Source organism: Dipodomys spectabilis, unplaced genomic scaffold, assembly GCF_019054845.1.
Source record: "Dipodomys spectabilis isolate Male_0828 unplaced genomic scaffold, ASM1905484v1 ptg000082l, whole genome shotgun sequence".
Classification (NCBI taxonomy): Eukaryota; Metazoa; Chordata; class Mammalia; order Rodentia; family Heteromyidae; genus Dipodomys; species Dipodomys spectabilis.
Window position 1 is genome coordinate 4088881 of NW_024870759.1, and position 24987 is coordinate 4113867.

Here is a 24987-nt window from a genome sequence, read left to right on the forward strand (position 1 = left end):
GTAACTAATTTTAAGAATTTTTAGTTTTAGTTTTTATGTCTTCTTTCTATCCCTCCCCTCCTCTTATCCTATCCTTTCCTTCTCTCAATATCATTTCTTTAAAGTTACATAATTTTTTTTTGGGAGGGGGTCCAGTTGTGGGGCCTGAACTCTGGGCCTGGGTGCTGTTCCTCAGCTCTTCAGCTCAAGGCTAGCGCTCTACCACTTGAGCAACAGTGCCACTTCCGGCTTTTTTCTTTTTTGCTTATGTGGTACTGAGGATTCGAACCCAGGGCCTCATGCATGCAAGGCAAGTGCTCTACCACTGAGCCACCTTCCCAGCCCAAAGTTACATAATTTTTAAGTGTTTCACTTTTTAAATTTAAATTTTTGTTTTTCTTTTTTCTTCTCTTTTTTTAAAATCTCTCTCCTATCATTCTGTCCAATCCATTTCCCTCTCTGAGATTAGAACTTGGTTAAATTCACTCTCCTTTTACCTCTCCACATCCCTCTAATCCTATTTTTCCCCACATTTCTCCCTAAACCTAATAATTTCTGCTTTGCCAAATTCTTCTTTGCTGTTCTTAATCCATAGTTGTTTGATGTTGAATAGATTGTATCTGTTGAACTAGATAGTATCTGCAGCCATTTTGACTGCAACTACAGGACTTTGGTTGATGCTTGCCTTAAAATAGTGTTCTAGCACAAAATTGGTGTTACTTTCATACCAAATGGACAGAACAAGCCAGAAAAAAACACAAGAAAAATGGCAAGTCCAGGTATCTCAACTCCCACTTGTGATAATCAGGTGACAGAACAGTTAATGAATAATCCAGAGGAGAGTTCCCAAAAAGCTCTACAAACACTACTGGTAAACATGGTGAATGAAAAGACTGAAAACCTGCAAAGGACTCAGTGTGAGTGTGATAAGTAGAGAGAAGAGGCAAACCAAAGATTAATATAGGAATCTCGTGAGCTTGAGGAAGCTACTCAAAGATTGATACAGGAATTGCGTGAGCAGGTTGATAACAGTCAAAGAGAAATGAAGGAATTGAGTGAGCAGGCTGAGAACAGTCAAAAAGGAAGACAGGAATTGCATGAGCAGGCTCAGAACAAAGTGCAACACAGGAATTGCGTGAACATGAGGAAGCTAATCAAAGAATAATACAGGAATTGTGAGAGTGGGATGAGAATAGACAAAGATCAATAGAGGCATTCATGGAATCCATAGACAGCTGAAGGAATCCAGGGACACCACAAATGGAATGCTGAGTAGAGCCCGACAGAAGGAATGGGAGCCCAAGGAAACCATAACCAATCAACTAAGTGATTTGAGAATAAACACTGAACACCAAATTAAGGAAGTAAAAAAGTTCATACAAGATGTAAACAAAGCTCCAACAAAGAATTTGAAGCCATCAAAGCAGACTAATTAGAAGGAAAAGAAATTTCAGAAAAAGTAGAAAGCCTTGACAGTAGGTTAGGCCATGCAGAAGATCGAATCTCGTGGATTGAAGACAGCCTAGATATTATAGAGAAAGAACATACAACTATCCAAGACAAATCCAAGAAATATCATAGACCTATGGCATGAAGATGTCAGCTCCAGAGTAAGCATACTTCCAATAATGTTACTTAGCCTGAGTGGATGGTCTCCTTGAACTTGGCTTTCATTCCTCTTACTCTACAAACCAAAACCTCACCATATGGTTGAACTAGAACTTCTCATAATCCTTTCTACTTTTCCTACTATTTAAGAGCAGTAAGGCCTCTTAAGATCATATGTCTAAACAGTCTTTACAACTTGTCTACAGTGCTATGAGCACTTGTTTTCAACACTATATACTTTTCATTAGAAAAGACCACCAGTAGGTCCACTGGTACGTTTTCCCTATAGTTGTGAATAACCTAGAAGTTGCTTTTCATATCCTTGAGGAGTGGTACTATATTACAGAAAGTGTTCCAGATGCATAAGGTAATCATCTCTACATTTGGCTTCCAGTGAGAAATATAAACTATGCCCCCATCAACAACTTGATAAGTGAGATCTTTGCTAGGTGTTGATGGCTCACACTTGTAATCCTAGCTACTCAGAAGGATGAGATTTGAGGATCACAATTTGAAACTATCCCAGGCAGTGAAGTCCATGAGACTTTTTAATTATTCAGAAAAAGCCAGAAGTGGTACTGTGGTTCAAGTGGTAGAGCACTAGTTTTGAGAAAAAGTATCTCAGGGACAGGGCCAGGCCCTGAATTCAAACCCCAGAACCAGCCTTCTCAAAAAAATAAAATTTCAAGTTGATGGGTGTATGCTGTTTTAAGGAGATGACATGTTCTGGACTGTTCTGAGGACTTTATGGCAGTAGCAACTTTCTTTTTTTCTTTTTCTTTTTGCCAGTCCTGGGGCTTGAACTCAGGGCCTGGGCACTGTCCCTGAGCTTCTTTTGCTCAAGGCTAGCACTCTACATCTTGAGTCACAGCACCACTTCCAGCCTTTTCTCTGTGTGTGGTACTGAGGAATTGAACCCAGGGCTTCATGCATGCTAGACAAGCACTCTACCACTAAGCCACATTACCAGCCTTGCAGCATGGTTTTAGACCCAAATCAGCTTAGTGAACCATATTGCTAAATGAATCAACAATGTAGTCACAGTAAGTGCCTTATCCTAATGACGGGTCTTACTCAGTCCAGCAGATCTTGTTCAGTAGTTCTTCCATTGTCATGTGGTCCCATACTTCTGCAAGGGGTGCTTTCCATGGAGCATCGCTGGGGATCTACATTCAGAGAAAGATTCAAATAAGGAAGACAGTTTTACATTCGAAATAACTATCCAAACAATAGCAACAGCTCTCACAAGAAGTAAAATGTACATTTTTTAAAATTCCTCCAGTAGTTTATTTTACTGAAAACAATGTTATCTGAACAGCTTTCCTGGTCTAGGGAAAAAAGGATATGACTTAAGTGGTAGAGGTCCTGTGTAGCAAACACACAGTTGGGCAGCAGAAGCTCATGCTTGTAATCCCAGCTACTAAGGAGGCTGAGATCTGATGATCACAGCTTGAAGCCAGCCTGGGCAGTAAAGTTCATGATAACTCATTCTCCCATTAACTAGAAAAAAATACTGGACCAGAGGGGTAGCTCAAGTGATAAAGCAGTATCTGTGAGCTAGGTGCTGAGAGAGAATTTAAAGTTCTCAGTTCAAGCCCTGATATCAGCACACACACACACACATACACACACACACACACACACACAAACACACACACACACACTTTACTATAACCAAAAAGAAATATGTATAGCTTTCCTGTTATAGTACTCAGTCTATATTTAATTTACAATAAACTTTTTAACACAATGAGTAGAGGTATAATTTTAATTGGATAGTTTCCAAGTATGAATGATAGTGGTTCCCCTAATCCATTTGTTCCAACACCCCAAGTAGATGAGTGAAACTGCAGATTATACCTGATCATAGATACATAGGTAAATAGAGATCTACATATATATATCTATCTAGATTTTCCTACACAAACATACCTACAATAAAATTTAATTTAAAAAATAGGCCCAGTAGGAGACTAACAATAGCAGTGAATTGGACAAGTTATAACAATATACTGTCATGAAGTTCTGTAACTGCAGTTAGTAAATGTTAAGTGGAAATTTTTGGAAGTAAACACAGAGAGAGACTTTATTCTAAAACCACAGAAGTGAAACTGTGGATAAGGTAGAGCTACTGTACTAAGTTACAAAAACTATTTCCAAATTTCCCTTTTTAATCTAGGCTCAGAGAGTTGTACTGAATCACGTCTGAATCAGAATTCCAAGGAAGCTTTGCTTATGGTTTCTTATAGGTTGCAGATTTGGGCATGGAGAATTAGATAGCCAGACGACTTACTTTGTTATGTTCTGAGCATTTTTTAAATTGCAAATATCATCCCAGGAAGGCTGAGTGGTTTATCATTTTCTGCCTGTTCAGCAGTGGCATGCAGGTAGCAATTGGCTATATTATTTTTGAGTTAGAAACAAGTTCATTCATTCAAGTTATAGGTATTCACTCACTATTCCTATGTGCTCCACAATGTGCTATGCACGGAGGATAGATGGATAATATATCATTCTTTCCTCCCTCCCTCCTTCCTTCCTTCCTTCCTTCCTTCCTTCCTTCCTTCCTTCCTTCTTTCTTTCTTTCTTTCTTTCTTTCTTTCTTTCTTTCTTTCTTTCTTTCTTTCTTTCTTTCTTTCATTCTTTTCTTCCATTTTTCTTGTTTCTTACATTTTCTTTCTTTTTGCCTTCCTTCCTTCCTTCCTTCCTTCCTTCCTTCCTTCCTTCCTTCCTTCCTTCCTTCCTTCTTTTTTCTTCCTTTCATGCTGGTACTGGCATTTGAACTCAGGTACTGAGCACTGTCCCATAACTTTTCCTCTCAAGGCTGGCACTTTACCCCTTGAGCCACACACCCACTTTGGATTTTTGCTGGTTAATTGGAGATAGTAGCCTCACAGACTTTTCTGCACAGTCTGGCTTCCAACTATTTTGTCAGATCTCAGCCTCCTGAGTAGCTAGGATTACAGGTGTAAGCCACTAAAGGCTGACATACTTTCTTTTAAGGACTCAACTTGTATGAAAAAATACAAATTTTAGCCACAAAAGCTTTTGGAAGCTTTACCTCTTCCCCCATGATATCCATTGTTCTCCAGAGGTTGTTATGATCTAGGTAGGCGATAGGATTCCACACAGGAGGAAATGGGCCCCTGAATGGGTATGATTTTCCCTGTAAGACAGAGATGTTTTTAAAAGGAAATCTTCAGAACAGTATAGATGTAGTTAAATCTTCTCTGTTTGTATCTGCAGACAAAATCATGTTAGTTATAGATATGTGCTATACACACAAATCTTTTGCTTCCTTGTGTCACTATTTAATATTTTAGGGTAGAGATTCCTACCCAAACCCTCTGTTGACTAAGTTTGATGTCACATCAAGCACAATAAAAAATGTTCTCTCTGAAATCAGAACCCTTATTATGCAATGTTTAAATGCCAAGACAGAGGTAGGATTAGGATACCAAATGAAATCTCATTTGTCAATAATACTTGTGAATATCTTAGAATCTAGAGCATAGACAATCAGGACACGTTACAAATGGATAAAAACAAATTGCATAAATGCAATCCTGTGTAGAAAGAAATACCAGACAGGGCTCCCAGCAAGCTCTCCAAAGGAGTGAGAGCTACTAAGTCAAGGCAGAAATTCCCAGAGCTCAGTCAAATCAAAGAAGAAGAATGAGACAATTCCAGGTCTCTGGTCCAGACACGTTGACACCATGTGGTTCTCCCCATGGCAGCATCTTGATCAAGCTAGAGGAATACTTCTCAGCAAAGGATTAAAAATAAGGCAGAATGCAAAACATGTCTTGGAAGCTTCACTTGTTAGTGGCAGTTAGGAGATGCACACACTGAAGAAGAACAAATTCAAATTTCTCAGTAAACTAAAATCTCACAGTAAATCATTCAGAGAAGATTATCTTATATTGTTTTTATACAGAGAAAATGGAGAGAGTTAGAGGGGTAGCTCAGTTGGTAGAGTGCTAGGCAATGAACAAAAGTGTCATGTACTGAGTTCAAGTCCTAGTCTTGGAACAGAAAAAGAAAAAAATATAGAGAAACTGGAACTTTGAAATAGGAAGCGAAAACAGGGGTTATACTGTGGGGGAGGGGCATACAAAACAACAAAGAAATATCTTTTAAATATGTTAGAAACAATAGCAAGAAAGAAAAAAACATTTGAGTCCTTATCTTGGGGTTCATTTCACCTAACATCAGCTTATCTGACCTTTTCTGCTTGTCTCAGACATATACTAGTTATTGCAAATAAGGGAAACCATAGGACCTATGTTTCTTTGGGCCTGGCTTACTTCACTTAATATATTTTTTTCCAAGTCTTTCCATTTCCTAACAAATGGGGCAATGTTATTCTTTCTGATGGAGGCATAGAATTCCAGTTTGTATATATACCACATTTTCTTGATCCATAGGGATACAGGTGGCCCATTGCAACAATGACATGTACAAGTCGTTATGTCGAAAAATGAATTTTACAACTTTGGCATGTGGGGGGGAGAAGGGAAGGGATGGCAAGGGGGAAAAAAGGAGGAGGCAACAATGCTTGATAAGAAATGTATTCATTACCTTGCCCATGTAATTGTAACCCCTCTGTATGGTATTTTCACAATTTAAAAAGAAAAAGAAATAGGAAGAGATCTCAGGCTCTTCTTTGTGTTAACTCTATGGCAGGCAAATCTCTCCACCAAGGGTATGAGATTCTTAAGGAAGAGTTTTTCTCAATCAGTATACTCCAGAGAAACAGAAAAGAGAAACTGAGACAGAGACAGCGAAAGAGAGAGATTAGTTTTATAGAACTAGCTTGTGTGACAAGTGATTGGCAAGTCCAACGTCTTCAGAGTAGAGTGTGGCTTAGTGGTAGAGTGTTTACCTAACATGCATGATGCCTTTGGTTCAGTTCCTCAGGACCACATAAACAGAAAAAGCCAGAAGTGGTGGTGTGGCTCAAGTGGTAGAGTGCTAACCTTGAGCAAGAGAAGCTCAGGAACAGTGACCTGGCCCTGAGTTTAAGCCCCAGGACTGGCAAAAGAAATAGCAGCCTGTTAGCAGAATTCTCTCTTCTTCTGGGAAGTTCAAAATGCTTTTCTGTTAAGCTTTTTCTGTTAAAAGAGTATTGGTTCAGAAAGGGAGAATTCCCATGTGACTCATGATCTTGGCCTGGGAAAAGGGCTAAAGGTAAATTTTGAAAGAGGGCAAAGTCAATCAACAGACCATAACAACCAAAGTGGCACTCACCCAGACTTGTGTGCTTGATACTTTTGCCCCCATCTCTGCCTTCTTACCTCAGAGACAGCATCTTTGACTAATATGTGCTATGTGTAAGCAATATGAAGGAGTGGCGGGGTGTCCCTTCACAGACTCCTTTTGATCCATCCCTGCTCAGTGGCCTAGTTGAAATGACACCCCAGCTGAAATACACAGACTCTCTTTCAATGGAGTCCCAAACACAGTAAGGGGTTCCAGCAAGATGATGATGACAGAGATCTTCAAATTCAGGAATGCTTTCAGAAAAAAAAGATGTGTTGGAAACGCTAAAACCAAAATCAGAATAAAAAGTGATCGTCGTGAGAGATCATAGAGAGTGCTGCTACATAAAGAACACAAGGCTGAGGAAGAAGGAAGCACTGTGCCCCTTTTATATGCTGACTTGGAATCCTCAGGATCTCATATCCAAACAGGCAATGGCTTAGCTTAGCCAGGTTCATAAAAGCTAGTATTCTTTTATGAGTAGGGACAACTTCTGATAAACACAGGAAAGAGCTATTGTTAGACTCCTAAAGATATTTTAAATCTTCAAGCTTCAGGGAGTAAGGAGGAGAGAGAGGAATGGCTATGTTTATAAAGTTACACAATCAAAGGCAGTACAAGAGGACTGGACCTCCTATTTGCCCATGGCAGAGACAGTCCAGTGATTGTTTTGTCCTGAAGAAATTGTGAAGATATCACAATAAGCCCCTAGTTCAGGATGTGCCCAAGTCACAAAGTCAAATAGCAGATAGCATTTTTGTTTGAACCTCCAAATAGCCCTATGAGATAACCTAATAGAAATTTATTCTTTTAAAGAAAATAAAGCATAGACAAGTTAAAATTAGTAGCTCAGGATCTCACATCTCATAAATAGAAGCTACTGGAAGCTCAACTGAACTTACAGCAGCTATATAGGTCAAACGTGTGTGTATGTGTGTGTGTGTGTGTGTGTCCACATGTCTGTGTGTCCATGTGTCTGTGTATATAGGATAGGAAATGTCTGGCAATTCTCAACACTCATTAGCGTATATAAACACATAAACTGGTGATGATATCAAAATCCTTTTGATCAAAATTAAGCAAGTGCCATCTGGATGCTGATGGCTCACACAGGTAAATCCTAGTTTTTCAGGAGGCTGAGATCTGGAGGATCACAATTCAGTGCTTGGGCAGAAAAGTTCATGATGCTTTTATTGTAAAATTTTGAGAAAGGTTATAAGATAATTAAAAATATTTTTATTATCTTTATGTAGTTGTTCAAAGGAGTTACAATTCAGCAGGATGATTTTAAGAGGCCAATAGAACTGATTTGAACTGGCTCTGAAATGTGCTAGCAATTTTGAGGACAGGCCAATCAATCAGTATTTATAAGTTTTCATTCTTAATTAATTACATAAATGGTGCTGGGGTTGGAATCCAGGGACTCTCTGCCAATGAGCTGTACCGTACCTTTTGTTCTGTTACTTTTAGAATCAGAATCAATATATTCATCTCACAGGTGTGCCATGGAGATGGCCTGAGATTATATAGAGCACATAGAATACATGTGGTAAATGGTTATTTCTGTGATTGTGATAAATGATCTGTCATCCCTGCAACTTTGTGCTCATAAATCCATGGTTACAATCTTGATTCATCTCTTTTGGCTAAATTCCCAGAATTTGAATTTCTGGCATGGAGATTTGGGTTTGGCTTTTTAAATCAAACTTGTTGAAAACCAGCAACTGAATTGATCCTCATGTGGACTTATTTTGGAGCCTGTAAAGACTTGCCAGGCTCAGTCAAAATATAGGAACTCTGCCTCCTGGAATCTTCACAGAACAAAAATAGGCTGGCTGGGCAATGCAGCTATCAATAATGTCAAGATCAGCATTTCTCATGTTCTTTTTGTTTTCTTGACCTCTTTGCCATCTTGTTCTTTATGTCAATCTCCATCCCTGCTAGTAGAAACGAGTGGCTTGGTTTTTCTTAGATTCTGTTCCTGAGGAGTGACCTTTTCTTCTCAGGATGTTCCCTCTAACTTTCATTGGAATTGTGTCTTTCTGGTCACAGGGACCGAAGGTGGCCACCTGCTCTCTCTCTCTATAATGCATTTGGTTTTACAGCTACCAACAAGACCTGTTTTAAATAGTAAACTCATTTGGAGGACTAAGCTTTACTTTGGATTTGTATTTCCAGTTTGAGAAAAAGAACTATAATGTTTCCTATGAGATAAGAGAGAAGTCCTACGTACTCTACTTGAAAAATTCCCTCCGTGATATGCCTGTTTATTGGTCCTTGTTCAGACTTCTTATTTTTATTTCTTTTTTATAGTACTTACATTCGAACTCAGGGCCTCACACTTAGTAGGCAAAGGGCTCCATTTCTTGAGCCATGCCCTTAATCCTTCTTTTGCTTTATTTTTTTCAGACAGAGTATCCTGTTTTGTCCTCGGGCTAGCTTTGGGCTGTAATTTCCCTATTTCTGTCTTTTACGGAGCTGAAATCACAAGCACTTACCACCACACCTAGCTTGTTAGTTCAGTAGGGCTCCTGTGAACTTTTAAAAAAAATTTTTATTGTGAAAATACCATACAGAGGGGTTACAATTACATGGGCAATGTAATGAGTACATTTCTTATCAAGCATTGTAGACTCCTTTGTTTCCCCTTACTATCCCTTCCCATCTCCCCCCCCCCCACCCTCCCCAGCCCCGCCCAGCCAAAGTTATAAAGTTTATTTTTCAACATTATGACTTATACATCTCATTGTTGCAATGGGTCCACCTGTATCCCTATTTAAACAGTTTGTTTTTGCCCTTCCCCTCCACAAATTATACCAACATCAAATGCAATGAAAACAGGGGTTATACCGTGGGAGAGGGACATACAAAGCAACAAAGAAATCATCTTATAAATATGTTAGAAACAATCGCAAGAAAGAAAAAAAAACATTTGAATACTTAACTTGGGATTCATTTCACCTAACATCAACTTATCTGACCTTTTCTGCTTGTCTCAGACATATACTAGTTATTGCAAATAAGGGAAACCATAGGACTTATGTTTCTTTGGGCCTGGCTTACTTTACTTAATATAATTTTTTCCAAGTCTTTCCATTTCCTAACAAATGGGGCAATGTCATTCTTTCTGATGGAGGCATAGAATTCTATTATGTATATATACCACATTTTCTTGAGCTTTTTGGCTTCTGTGATCTTTCTGATCTCCGCTTCTTAAATAGCTGTGAGATTAAGACATGCTCCTTATTCATATTTCTAAATACCTAGAACTTGCATTGGCATGTCTTCTGATTACACCATCACACAGTGCAGCTGTGATTTTACAATTGACCACCAAGAGCCCAATATGTAAAGACTTAGCATACTTCAAGTAGAGAAAAATGGGGGGGAAATGGGGTGTGAAAAAATAAATCAAGCGCTTCAGGAATAGAACTAGCAAACAGAATGATGGCAAATTCAGTCATAATGTTGAATATATGTATTTGAAAATGGAAATAGGCAAAATGAGGGGATAGACAGGGTTAGGAGATATGGCAGAGAATGATGAAAGGGGTGACAATGATCAAGATGCATTATACTCACAAACCGACATGCTGTGTACAACTACTTAAGGAGATTTTTTTTTGGTTGGTTGTGGGGCTTGAACTCTGGGCCTGGGCGCTGTCTCCAAACTCTTGAGCTCAAGGCAAGCCCTCTCCCACTTGAGCCACAGAGCCACTTCCAGTTTTCTGGTAGTTAATGGAGATAAGAGTCTCATGGACTTTCCTGCCCAGGCTGGCTTTGAACCATGATCCTCAGATCCCAGCCTCTTGAGTAGCTAGGATTACAGGCATAAGCCATCAGCACCTGGCTAAGGAGAATTTTTTTAAAAGAAGAAGTAACAAAAAAAATGAAAATAGCTCCCCCTTTTTGTGCTTCCCCTTTTGATACACTTTGCATCTATTCTTTGCACTTCATCACAATACCGTAAGAGAGCAAATATTGTCCTTTTGGGATGGATATACTTAAGTTCTTACAACAAATTCTCACAACTAGTTAAGTGGCAGCAAGATTTTAATCCACACATTCAAAGGCCAATGCTCTTGACCAGGAACCTCTCCAGCCTCTTCTAATTACTGATCTGCCCTTGCCAAATCCTGAGCAACAGTTTTATTTAAATGAATTTAGTTTAATCCTCACAAAACAGTGAGTAATAGTGTGCTTTGGAATGCATCTTTGGTGTTGTGTTCCAAAGAACAGATGGGTTTAGTAACTTGTCCAAGACTGCATGGCTTGGAGCTGGTAGCATCCAGTTTTAAGCACAGTGGACTTAGAACTCAATTTCCTTGTTTTTATTTTTTTCAGTACTGGAGATGGAACCTAGGTCACTGCCCATGATGGGCAGGTATTCTACCACTGAACTACATGTCCAGCCCCTATTGTCTTCTCTTTTTTCCATGAGTTTTACTGTAGCATGATTGAGATGGTAAACTATACCCAGGAATAACAGAGCTCATATTTTACTCAAGTCTCTGCAATGTGAGCCATTTCTAAGTTGCTTTAATGAAGGTCTCTAGAAGGCGTTTAAATCTAGTAATCCCTTCAGATTGATACAATTGGCAGAAGCCAATGGTAGATTTAATGACTAGCCAGGTCATTTCTGTAGCTGTCTCTCCTTTTCCTAAGTAAGCCCCAATTCATCGACATCCTCAGATGGTCATCCTCTCAGTTCTTTCATTCACTCAACACACAGTTCTTGAGTACCTCCAACCATTGTTCCAGCTACTAAAGACATTACAGATAAAAGTCTGCTTTCCTGGCAGCTTACATTCTAGGATGTATAAACACAGAAATAAAAACAACACGGTCACTTAGCAAAATCATTCAGAAAAATCAAGTAGTATATTAGAAGGCAAAAGTGCTAAGAAGACAGAGAAAGCAAGAACAACTAGGAAGTGTCGGCAGCTTGGGGTTGCTTGCGATTTTAAATGAAATGGCGAGAGCTGGTGGCTCAAGCCAAACTTAGTTCAAAACCAATCTGAAAAGGAAGTATGTAAAATGCAATATCCATCAAACCAGCAAAATGTCCATTGAAGGCATGGCTCAAATGATAGAGTACCAGCTGTGAGCAAGAAAGTTGAGAAAGAACACAAAACCCTGAGTCCAAACCCTGGTACTGAAGCTTCCATTGTAACTACTTCACAACCTGAGTTCTCCCATTTGTGCTTCTTCCACCTCTCCTTCATAGCTATTGGTCCTCAGAACCTTTCTCACAAGGCCCACACCCATTCTTCTCCATCTCCTGTACTGTTATTCATTGGCAAGCACACAGCAGAACATAACAATGTTTGAAAAATCTCCATCCCAGGGCTCTAGATTTGCCCAGATGTCATGAGGGACTTCTGGAACCAGGCCTAAAAGGACTCTATTTGAGAATAGGGGTGTTTTCTTTGGGGGAGAGTCCAATCTCTCTATGATTCTCTCCAGACTTTCATAATCACTGAAAGAAATGGGAACTAGGACAAAGGCTGCTACAAATCTTGTCAGATAGAAAACAAAGTAAAATGGAGAAATGAAGAGAGAAAAATTGATAAATCTAAGGCTTATAAGGCAAAACTTATTTTTATATCCTAGGTCACATTTTTAAATGCCATCAATGTTATAGTAAAGGTTTGTATAGGAATAGAGTGAATGTGTCATCTTCAAAAATCAAATCTCTCCAACAACCTAAAACACCCCTGTAATATGTTTTGAGTTATTTAGACAAAGATTTTGCAATTAAAATCTACATTAATTCTGGATTCCAATAAATCTTAAGTAAATTTAAATATTTAAAACGCTTCTTCAATTCCTTTTTAACATGCTACTAGCTACATTTGCTTGAGTGTCTTGTGTGTGTGTGTGTGTGCGCGCGCGCGCGCGCACTCAGGACTCGGGCCCTATATCCCTGAGCCCTTTTCACTAAAGTCTAGTCATCTACCACTTGAGCCATGGCTCCATTTCCTTGAGTATAATTCTTAAATCAGAGAGAAGACAACACTAAGTCTTACTATAACATTCTATAGAAGTTTCCATAAATAATTTAAGATAGGTTTTCTATCTTTCACATTCTAGTTTAATTTAATAAGTGTAAGGTAGTTTTTCATACACAAAAGTATCAATAAAATTCTTGCTAAAATAGCCATGGCTACATGTGGTGATACATGCTTGTAAGTACTGAGGAGGTGGAGGTAGACAGATTACAGTCTAGGGTCAGTCCAGACAAAAATGTGAGACTTTATCTAAAAACAAACTAAAAGCAAAAGGCCTGTGGTGTGGCTCAAGTAGAAGAGCAGTTTCCTAGCCTATGTGAAGCCCTGGGTTTAATATCTAGTACTCAAATACCTCAAATAGCCATTATTCAAGAATTGTAAACTTTGGGGATATAAGATAGATATCTTATGCCTTGAAAATTTTTACTACCGATGGATGATGATTTTTTTGTGATAATATAAAGCAGTAATGAATGTCAAAGACAAGAGAATTAGCAAATAGGTACAGTGAGCTTCATCATAATCACTGTATACTTTCATTTTATAATATTCAAACACCAGAAAGCACTTGGAAAAGATCTTTGTGGGGGATGGAGTGTAGCTTAGTATATTCCAGTGCTTGCCTACCATGTGCAAGGCTTTGCATTCAATCTTCAGCACTGAAAAAAATATTTTAAAAGATATGGCTTGTTCACATATACATGCTATTAAGGGCCAGCACACAGATTGCGCCAGAAAACATCCCAGTAGGTAGCCATAAATTCAGGCATGCCTGGGTCTCTGCATAGAAAGTGAATATAGATAGAATCAACATCCTGGTGTTAGTGAGGGTAAATAGTGAGATAATGCCAGTAACATGCCTTACATGTGATGAATGGATAAATATTGACTGATGCTATCATTACAGTCCCTGCCCTCTTCCTCCCACAAAGGAACCACCAGATATCATTTAGAGTATGGGAGTTCCATCTCAGGAAACAGACTAATTCTGAATCTGTGACCATTAGTAATTTTTATCTCCTACACTTCCTGGGAAGTTCACTTGCATTTTCCAGATGGTTCTAGAACATGTAGCTAATAGTATCTACTTCTAGGGCTATGACAAAAAGAAATAAGTTAATATATTCAACAAGCTTAGAAGGATCTAAATCATGATTAATGAATGGCTTTAGTATATACCACTAAACCTCTTTCTATACAAATCTTGAGTTTCCCATGACCCTCAAGAAAATTCCACCATGCAGAATTACAGACTCACCAAGCAGCACTGAGCATGCTGGAGTTTACCAACAGAAAACTACATTGCCAAGGGCTTGCCCAGCCCTTGGTCAAAAGAAGTGCTCATCTACACATTATCAAGCCAGTACTCTCTGAAGTTCCAGGCGTGGGCACTCTACTCCAGTCTCCAAGAGCAGCTCAGATAATCCAAAACAACTATACCACTTTCCCAACCCAAGGGTAGACTTCCTAGAGTCACAGGTGCCCGATGACAGTTGTATCCTTCATCTTTCAAAGAGATCCCAAGTGCTTTTGATGTCCCTGAAATATATAGAATAATGAGAAGATGGAAAAGCTCTTTGCAGTGCAATAAAAACTTAGGACAGTGAAAAGAAGGGAAGAGAGGAGAGAGGGGGAAAGAGAGAAAGATGAGAGGGCAAGAGAGAAGGAAAAATCGACTTCCAACATAAATTACTTTTCTCAAATCAATTTTTTTTCCTCAGATATCAGTCTGAGGACTTGTGATTGCCTGAGTCTGGAAATTTTGTAAATATTTTAAAATTTTAAAAGACATTCTTCCTAAAGAGTTTCTCTAGTACCTAAGGTAAAATAATAATGATAAGCTGGATGCCAGTGGCTCACACCTGTAATCCTAGCTACTCAGGAGGCTGAGATCTGAGGATCATAGTTCAAAGCCAGCTTAGGCAGGAAAGTCTGTGAAACTCTTATCTCCAATTAACTCCCCAAAAGAGGGAAATGGTGCTGTGGCTCAAAATGGTAAAGTACTAGCCTTGAGCAAAAAAAGCTCAAGAAGAGTACCCATGCCCTGAGCTCAATCCCTAGGACCAGCACACGAAAAATTAATGGCAACAGCTATTAATATTTATAAAGTTATTTTATGTATTTTCATATTTAATTTTCATGGAAATCCTAGGAGGTAGGAAGTAATAGACCCACGTGGCATACTGGGAATTGAAGCTTCTAAGAAGCATTAAATTACATGCTGAGGGGTCATGGTGAATTTATTGAAACTTCAGGAGTCTAACAGTTCTATGACTCAACAGTTCCGCGTCTTGCTTGCTAGAAAGGTCCTTAGGAGGTAGAAATTGCTATCCTTGAATTTAACAGAGCACAGCATGGATGTTCCTCTCTGTTGAATTACCCACCCAGTTCTAAAGTGTGCTTCTGATTGCAGTCTATACAGGTGCCAACTTTTCACTTCATAAATTGGGAGCAATGTGGCTTTCTTTAGCAGTACAAACTAACATGGTGAAATTACCTAGATGAGTCAGAATACACACCCCCAAGGCATTTTAGACTGGAAATAAGAACTGCACTTTAAAATCAATCAAAGGAAACTTTCTGAACAAACAGGAAGATTTCTTTGCTCCTACAGGATCTTTGCTTCCCATCAGTGGTAAGCCTTAGTGTTGACATTGTGTTGATTTAAGGGAGATTCACATGTTGAGGCAGTAAGAAGGGTACTGGGCAGACCCTAACTATCACAGTGTTCTGGGAACTCTTAAAGAAATGACATGCCAAGAGAAATCTTGGAGTGAGATGCAAATAATAGCAAGAGACAAGTTTGGCAAAGAGGCAATATGTGAGTTTTACATGGAAGACACTTTGGAGGTGCTTCAACAGAATTTCAGCATTTGCCAACTGGATTAAGATGAAAGGGCTATCTCAGAGGCATCTGCTTATGTGAAACAATTACTTTCAGGATGTGTATTCAAAAACACCTGAGAAGTACTTCTGATTGATGCCTGTAAGCTTTAAAGAAAAACACCATATTATGAAGAAGAGATCACTTTTGGAACAAGAAGAATGTGGAAATAAGCAATAAGCATTGCAATAGACAACGGTGTTAGTCAGTTTTCTACTCCATTAAGTACTTGAAATAATAAATTCATAAAAAGGAAAAGGACTTTTTATCTTAGGTAGTAGAGAAAATCTTTAAGAAGAATTTCTTTTAAAAATTTACTCTTTATTTACAATCAGTCCAGGACTGATTGGCCCTGCCACCTTGGGCCTTTGGCAAGGTGGCATATCATGGCAGATATATGTGATGAAACAGACCTGCCACCTCATGTCTGATAGAGCAAAAGAGAGGAAAAGGTGACTGGAGTCCCATTATCCTTTTTTTTTTTTTTTTTTTTTGCCAGTCCTAGGGCTTGAACTGTGGGCCTGCGCTATGTCCCTGAAATTCTTTTACACAAGGCTTTTATTGTGGCTCTACTCCTTGAGCACCACTTCTGGTTTTTACTGAGTAGTTTATTGAGATAAGAGTCTCACAGACTTTTCTGCACAGGGTTGGCTTTGAACTTCAATCTTCAGATCTCATCCTCCTGAGTAGCTAGGATTACAGGTGTGAGCCACCAGCACTGGCTCCACTATCCTTTTCAAAGGCATGCCTTTGACAACTATTCCCTCACCTCTTAAAGTTTCCACCACTCTTATGGTTTGGATATAAAGTATTGCTGCAAAAGATTCAAGTACTGGGCTGGGAAGGTGGCTCAGTGGTAGAGCACTTGCCTTGCATGCATGAGGCCCTGGGTTTGATTCCTTAGCACCACATAAGCAAAAAAAGAAAAAAAAGCTGGAAGTGGCTCTGTGGCTCAAGTGGTAGAGTGCTAGCCTTGGGTTGAAGAGCTGAGGGACAGTGGCCAGGCCCAGAGTTCAGGCCCCATGACCAGGCCCTCCCCCCAAAAAAAGAATCAAGTACTAAAGCTTGGTTCTCAATACAGCAGGGTTTGGAAGTGAGGCTTGATTGGATCATAAGGGCTGTGATTCATCTATTGATTAATTCATTGATGGATCAAAATTTGATGGCATTTCTACCTGGTGGAAATTTAGGACGTGGGACCTTGATAGAAGGAGCAAGTAACTGAAGGAAGGATGGTCCTGGAAGGGTATATCTTACTCCCAAGCCCTTCCTTACTGGTTCTTGCTTCCTGGTTACTACAAAATGAACAGCTTTGCTGTCTGCCATCATGTTGTGTCACTATAGCCTTAAAAGCAGCAAGGCCAGCCTTTGGGGGATACTTGAGACCCAAACTAGAGCCGCAAACATCATAATTAGTATCGTCACCATCATTATAATGAACAGTTCCTGAACATTTTCTGTATACTGATGTCCTTTCAAGGACTTTAGACATCAAATTCATTTATCTCTCTTAACAGTTCCATAAGGAAAGTGTTGTTATTCTTAATTTTTTAGACTAAGGAATAGAGGCACAGAGAAGTTAAGAAACTTGCCTAGAATCACATAGTCAATAGTGAGTTTGAAATTCAAATTCAGATCCAATAGGTTCTAAGCCTACAAACACATATTCCATATTATTACAGATGCACTTAATATTGTCTCTTTTGGATTGCCCATTTAAAAAAATAGTACGGAAGGGATAAATTAGAAATGGAGACTACCAGGTTGGCAGGGGTTACTCCTTAAGAAAGACAGATCTACTCTTCCTTTTTGAGGAGACTGTATTTGAGTTAAGATCTCAGAAAGAATATTCTAACTGGAGTTTTGGTTCTCTGTTTCTGCATAAAGAAATAACCCACAACTTAATGGCTCTAAATCCCATCTTCATTTCTCTCACAGTTCTGGTGGGTTGACCAGGCTTAGCTGGGCGATTTTTGCTTGAATTGCTCTGATTGTGCCAGTAGCTGGGGTCTTTTGAAGGATAGAGTAGGCTAGACAAGCTGTATACTTTCACCCTGAAGTCTAGAACGTAAGTGGGTGTGGGAGGGGCAAAAAGATTGTATTTATCTGGACAGGTGACCAGAGTTCTTCCATATGGCCTCTCCAACCTGGCAGATTCAGGATATTTAGACTTCTTTTCAGTCTTTGTAACTCAAGACTCTTAAGACTGAGTGCTCCAAGAGAGAAGCAGATCCTGCCAATTTCTTAAGACTTGATCTCTTAAACTGGAACAATAGTACTTCTATTATATTCTCTGGGTCAAAGCAATGATCAGGATCCAACGGGATCCAAAGGGCAGGGGTGTGAAACCCACTTCTTTCTCTCTGTGAGAGCCAAGGAATATGCACCAGCCAAATTTAACCTGCCTCAGTCAGGTTATTTATTATTATATTATGTATTTATTATATGTATATAATATATTGCATACATAATAATGTATTTATTATATTATATATTTGTTATTATTACCTTCTGCAAAATCAGAGGGTAATAATAAAGTGGAGGCCACAGGGACTAGATAGAGCTAGACCAGGAGATTGGGAAAAATAGACCATTTCAGGACTTGTAAACCATACTAAAGATTGGATTCTATTCATTTTCCAAATCACTTTTTACTATTTCTTTTTTTCTCCCAGGCTTCTACAGTCAAGAAATCTTCAATCTAGCCTAGATAGATAAGATGTAAACAAGACTTTGGGAGAAATGCCTGGAACCAATCAGAGAGACATATGAGGCCCCCCAAAATAGAAGCAGAACAATTATTCTGACCTTAGAAAGAGCAGAGTCAGCTTCAAAGCAACCTGTTGTTTTTAGATAGTCTTGCATCCTTCCTAATCCAAAGGATCAATGTCATTGGGTATCATAATGGTGTTCTTCAACTGCCAAAATATCAGCACTACATAAATCACTTTTAAATATATAATTTTATTTTCTCCTTCCCACCTAAGCATGGCATTATACGTAAACCAATGCTTCTTCTAACCTTACTATGTTTACCCTTTGCAATGGAAACATTAAAATGAATCGGATGCACATGTGGTTGTCTCTGCCTGTATTTATTTCACGTAACAGAGAGTTCCATCACTCCCACCAGAAAGAGCAGTTTAAATACTTTTCTAATTCCTAGATTAAGAATGAAATGAGATGGCTTAATGTTGTGTTAGTGTGGTATTGGCTGCTGTAACAAAAGACCCAAAGGTACTCTTATTTGCTTTAGCACACAATTTTGAAGGTTCAAGAATATATTACCGACATTTGCTCTGGCCTAGTAAAGACCTACCTATCTATATTATATCTTGGCAGCTGGCACCATTGAGAAGGGAGATATCACAGGGCAAAACAGGAAATCAAAGAGAATGGAGGAGGGGCCGGTATTGCTGTTTTATTATTTCTTTTTTGTTGGTCATGGTGCTTGAGCTCTTCTGCTCAAGGCTAGTGCTCTACCACTTAGAGCCATAGTGCCACTTTCCTGTTTCCTGGTGCTTAATTGTAGTCTCATAGACTTTCCTGCCTGGGCTGGTTTTGAACCTGTTTCTTCATCTCTCAGCTTCCTATGTAGCTAGGATTACAGGCATGAGCCACTGGCTCCTGGCAGTATTGTTGTTTTATTTTATTTTATTGGTTTTTTTTTGTTTTTTGTTTTTTTGGGTCTGGTCGTGGGGTCTGAACTCTGGGCCTGGGCACTGTCCCTCAGCTCTTCAGCTCAAGGCTAGCACTCTACCACTTGAGCCACAGTGCCACTTCCAGCTTTTTTCTTTTTGCTTATGTGGTGCTGAAGAATCGAACCCAGGGCCTCAGGCATGCAAGGCAAGCGCTCTACCACTGAGCCACCTTCCCAGCCCAGTATTGTTGTTTTAGAACAAACCAATCCTCAAGTAAACTAACTGGATTCTCCTGAGAACAACATTAATCTCTTCAAAGGGTGGCATCTCCAGTGGCCTAATAGCCTTTCACTAAGCTCTGTCTCTTAAGATCCCATTGACTCTTAATATTATGAAATTGGCTGCCAAGCTCCCAATAGAACCATTGGAGGATAAACTACATTCAAAACAGCAAAGAATGATGTCTCCTACTAGTCCTTGGGCTTGCAATGCCATGAGGAAATCAGAGAGGTCCTAGGAAATCAAATAGGATTTTTTTTAAATCAATGATTGGGCACAAGGCAGAAAAAGTCAGCATTAGAAGCAAGACCTTGAATAGAAAAGAAAGGGTTAGGGGCTTCACCCACAGTTTAGCCCTCAGCACCCTCACTTGTTTGTATCCCTGGAGTTTTTGCGTACTCCATCTATGTCAGCAGCTCAGCTGAGTGCAAAGTCCTTGGGCTATGGAATGAAATGGACCAGGGTGACAGTAGCCATTCTCTCTTTTACCAACTGAGTGATATGGAGCAAGACATTTTCAGTGCTTTATGCCTCAATGCCCTCATTTGCAAAGGAGAGATAATATTAACAACCAAGCTTTTCAATGTTAGGTGTTAATGCACATAAAATGCTTAAAATTATACTTTGAACATTAAAAATTTTAAGATGTCAGTAACTGCAATAGTCAAAGTCCAATGTATAATTGCCTATAGGTACATGCTTTAGGTAATTATGAATTGTGACTTTTTCCAGTTTGCACATGAATAGAAGGTGTTTATAGCAACTTCCCTGAGGGGGGGATGGTAAATGTCAGCCATAAAGGGTTTCATGTTATTCTGTGGCCCCCTTGCTTAGAATTTGGCATAGAACATGTATACAAAAAGAGGAAATGAATACATTCCTTCCACTGAAGAAAGTCTGGCTTTTCTATGCCTTTTTACTTGCTGGGCACTTCTTTAGACTGTGTTTAACACAATCACCATGGATAGCCCTTGGGCTCACTTTGTTAAGTTTCTTCTGAGCTGGTCATAGTCCCAATATGCTCAGTTTCCCATGCATTAAAATTACAGGGATATAGAATTAATCACTTGGTGCACATAGGAGAGTTTTCTTGAAGTGATCCAAAGCTGGTCTTCTCTTAGGAAGCAACAGACATGTAAGAAATTTCACTCTCTGCTTCTAAGTTCTTCATGTTCTCAAATATTTTCAGTTGCAGAAGAGAATTTGTGATGTGAAATAACATAGAGTCTATGTTGTGAGGTCCAGGTATATGCTTCGTACATATGTTTTAAAATTGGAAGATGGATTAATAATGTTGGCACAACTATATGAAATAGACTAACTTCTTAGGCCTGTTCAATGTGGTAACCATGAGTCACATGAACTATTGAGACATTCTAGCAACTATATACCTATAAACACCTTTCCCTCCCAAAGGTTGTTACAAAAAAAGGATGTAATTATCTCATTAGTAAGGTTTTGTATTGATTGTAAGTTGAGATAATATTTTTGAAATACTGGATTCAATAAGATGTACTATGAAAGAAGAATTTCACCTCATATTTTCACCTTTTAATATATCTTCTGGAAAACTGATAATAATTTATATGAGTACTTCATATTTCTCTTGGACAGTACTGTCTCAAGCCATCTGAGTTTTCCCATATTTCTTGCATATTGCAAAGAATAAATAAATAAATAATGTATTTTAATTCTCCAAATTTAGCTCTATAAGAGTATTGATATGACCACATAGTAGCACCAAGGATAGGATGTCAACTGGCCTAGTCATAACCACTGTCCTGTATTCCAGAGTCTAAAGAAATACAAGTGGAGTGGAAGGAAATTCAGAAGAGGGCATGTTATTTTTCTCTTCTATGATCTCTTTGGTCAGTTTGCCTGGGCATGTGAATTTGGCTACAGCCAAATATTGATCTCCTAGTCTACTCATAATACCAGACACAAGCAAATAAGAGAAAATTGGATTTAGAGAGGAAAACTGCCTGTTCAGTGTCCAAAGGCCTTGCAAAGATATTTTCAGGATGAGTTTATAGCCCTAGTTCTCTTTGGAAATGAATTTGAAAAGTTTTTTTCCTACCTAGTGTCTCTTTTTTAGTTTACCTCTTTTTTATCCTTAAGTAGTTGTACAATGGAGTTTTAATTCAATATGTCTGCATATAAGTTTATAGTGTGTCTTCATTGAATTCTTTGATAGAATCCCTGGAGCCAATTAGAAATGTGTATTTTCAAAAAGATAATGAAATAGACTATCCTTTCTATGAAGATGTCCTTAAGCTCTTCAGTCTCCCTCTGCTAATATCTTCTTTCTTTGAAACTTCAAAGCAGTGAATTTTAGTGAAAAGATTCCTTTTTTTCAGCTAGAGAAATCAAGACACACGGGGCTGGGAAGGTGGCTCAGTGGTAGAGCGCTTGCCTTGCATGCCTGAGGCCCTGGGTTCGATTCCTCAGCACCACATAAGCAAAAAGAAAAAAGCCGGAAGTGGCGCTGTGGCTCAAGTGGTAGAGTGCTAGCCTTGAGCTGAAGAGCTGAGGGACAGTGCCCAGGCCCAGAGTTCAGGCCCCATGACCGGACCAAAACAAAAAAAAACAAAAGAAATCAAGACACAAAACCAAAAATAACATAGCCAGATCAGTAAAACATCAACGATGGAGATAATGAGATGATGATGATGATGACGACGACGACCACGACCACGACGACGACAAGATGAATGTGTACATAACAGAGAGAGACAGACACAGACATAAAGAAACAGAGACATGGAGATAGAGAGAGAGATTGGGAAATTTTGCAGCCCAATAATACCAGGATAAGAGCCTTTGAGGCTCTATATTAGAGCAGCTACTTTGGGATCTAGACTGTATAAACTCAAAGGATCTAAGCTCAATCACTAAGCCTGGCTGGAAGTAGTTTGGTGTTAATGGATCTGTAACCCAGGAGACTACTGCCTAGACAGGTGAGAGGCATAAAGCTCTGCTGGAAACATAGGGCCTAACCTCTTCTCACTGATCATGAGCTCTCCAAAGTCTGTGTCTCATTACATTTATAAAAATAAAACTTGAGAGAAGCCCTTTATAAAAAGTAATAACAATACAAAAAGTATACAAAGAAAAACAAGTAATAAATTATCTCATATCATTGTATCTAGGTTAGGAAAAAGAAGCCAAACCATTCAGTGTAAAATATTTCAGACCTCTGTATAAATAACTACAAGGTGGACGGATGGTTGCTATGGTTGGGAAAAAATAAACAGGTGATTGACAGTGGGAGGAACAAAGCAGAAAGGAAGAAAGTAAGAAGGGAGGAAAGAACAAGAAGTAGAAATGGTAGTTGAATCACATGATATTTACTATTTTAAATGATATGAATGTACTTAAATTCAGAGGGAAAAACACAAACAAGTAAGCGGAAGGAAACATTTAAATGTCTGATGCCCCAGAAATACTAGCTCCTGAAAGAGTCTTGTAGTATTACAGCAAAAGAGTATGAAAGTCACTAAGAGATTTGAGTCTTTGTTTTTTTACTTACTATAGGTGATTATATAATTTTAACCATATAAAGGTTTTCTCTATAACATTTATATTCTGTACTACAACTGTAATTCTTCCACTTCTTCTAAATGTATTTAATGTTTTATACATTTGACTAAAGCCAAGCCAGTCTTGAAATCTTTGCATCATCCTTTGGAAATAGTTGGAAGCAGACTGTTTGATAAGGCAAACTATGCAATTTTGTGTCATTGGCTTAATGGACAGGCTACAAAAATCAGTGTCACTGGATCATCAGGTAAGAGAAATTGGCAGAGCACTGGTTCAACTATTGCCTGGAATCAGGGAGTAAGGCCTGTAATCCCAGCCTTCAGGAGGCTGAGACACAAGTATGGCCTCTTCTCTCAAAATGAAAACTGTTGCTTTGATAATTCAGAAAGCAGACCAGGGGCTTGGAATGTAGCTTAGTGGTAGAGTACTTCCTAGCATGCATGAAGCCCTGGGTTCGATTCCTCAGTACCATATGAACAGAAAAAGCCAGAAGTGGCACTGTGGCTCAAGTGGTAGACTTCTAACCTTGAGCAAAAGAAGCTCAAGGACAGTGCCCAGGCCCTGAGTTCAAGCACCAGGACTGGCAAAAAAAAAAAAAAAAGGAAAAGAAAGCAGACCAAGTGCTTACTGTCTTGGAGGCTCTAACAGAACCCCACCCTGGAAGAGTGTGAGTGATAGTTGGCTTATATTTGTAATTCATTTGCTCCCAGCAATCTGGACAATGAATAGCCATGATTGGGAAACAAATTTTCTTCTCCATCCATTTTCAAATATTATGACCTCATATGGTTCTCTGTTCCTGGTTTTATTGCAACATGGGAATCTTTTTATGTGGCTTTATTTTATGTAATCATTTTTCCTATTTTTTGGTTATTTCCTAGGGAGAGGTTAATCTCTCATCTCACACATTCATACTATCTGTACTGAAAATTGTCTCCAAATTAGCCATATGGTAGATGCTCAAAGAAATGTTAGATGCCCTATGGTGTTTCCATGGCCCCCAAAGACCTCAATTCATGCTCTGAACCCATTGCTTCAGGTCAGGTGTAATTAATCTTTTTAACCTTTATGTCCTCACCTGGTGGCAGCAAAAACCAAAAGAAAAGCTCAGGCTGTGTGATATACAGCCTTGGATTCTATGCTTAAGACCTTCTTCAGGATGCAACTGTGGAGGGCCTGGCAAGGCAGGGCATTGTATTTGAGACCATCTTGTACTTCCTTGCTGGTCTCAGTATCATGAATGGCTAATGCCCTTGAACTTTTTACATGATTCCCTTGTAAATTGTGATCTTTGACCATCTCTGCCCTCTGTCTTTGCTTCTTCTTCAGACCTCTTGGCTCTACCCATAATCATATAATATACATAGACTAACTTTTCATACCAGATATAAGCTGGGCTCCTATTACCCTTTGTGAATGAACCTTGCTAATTATTTCACTAAATTCTACATGTTTTCTCTCTTCTGCACTCAGCATAATTTCTCTCAAACTCTACTTAAGTTTATCCAGATGTATGTACAGAAAGATGTTTACTGATTTTACCACATTGTAAGTTCCAAATGGCAACTTTAAACACTTACATTTCATATCCTCCAATATTGTTCCGAATCCAGTTATCGAAGACATAATTCTCAGCAGATTGTTACATGCTGAAGAGCTACCTGTATTCTCTAAAGAATACAAATGTTTGTTTTCTTTCCAAAATAATAGCATAAGCTACGGAGTGATCACTAGACAAATTGGTTTCACTCACTGAAGAGGAAATTACTATTCATCACATTTT

The 24987-nt window shown here is 38.9% G+C and overlaps 1 protein-coding gene across 1 annotated transcript in view; it reads right to left on the reverse strand.

Moving 5' to 3' along the window:
• The window catches only part of Maob (monoamine oxidase B), a 116801-nt gene that overhangs the window by 47297 nt on the left and 44517 nt on the right, over positions 1-24987 (reverse strand). Inside the window, exons 4-5 of the mRNA XM_042683653.1 lie at positions 4649-4753; positions 2662-2753 (exon numbers count right to left, since the gene is read on the reverse strand). Coding sequence (XP_042539587.1) covers positions 2662-2753; positions 4649-4753 — 197 coding nt within the window. The remainder of the gene's footprint in view (positions 1-2661; positions 2754-4648; positions 4754-24987) is intronic.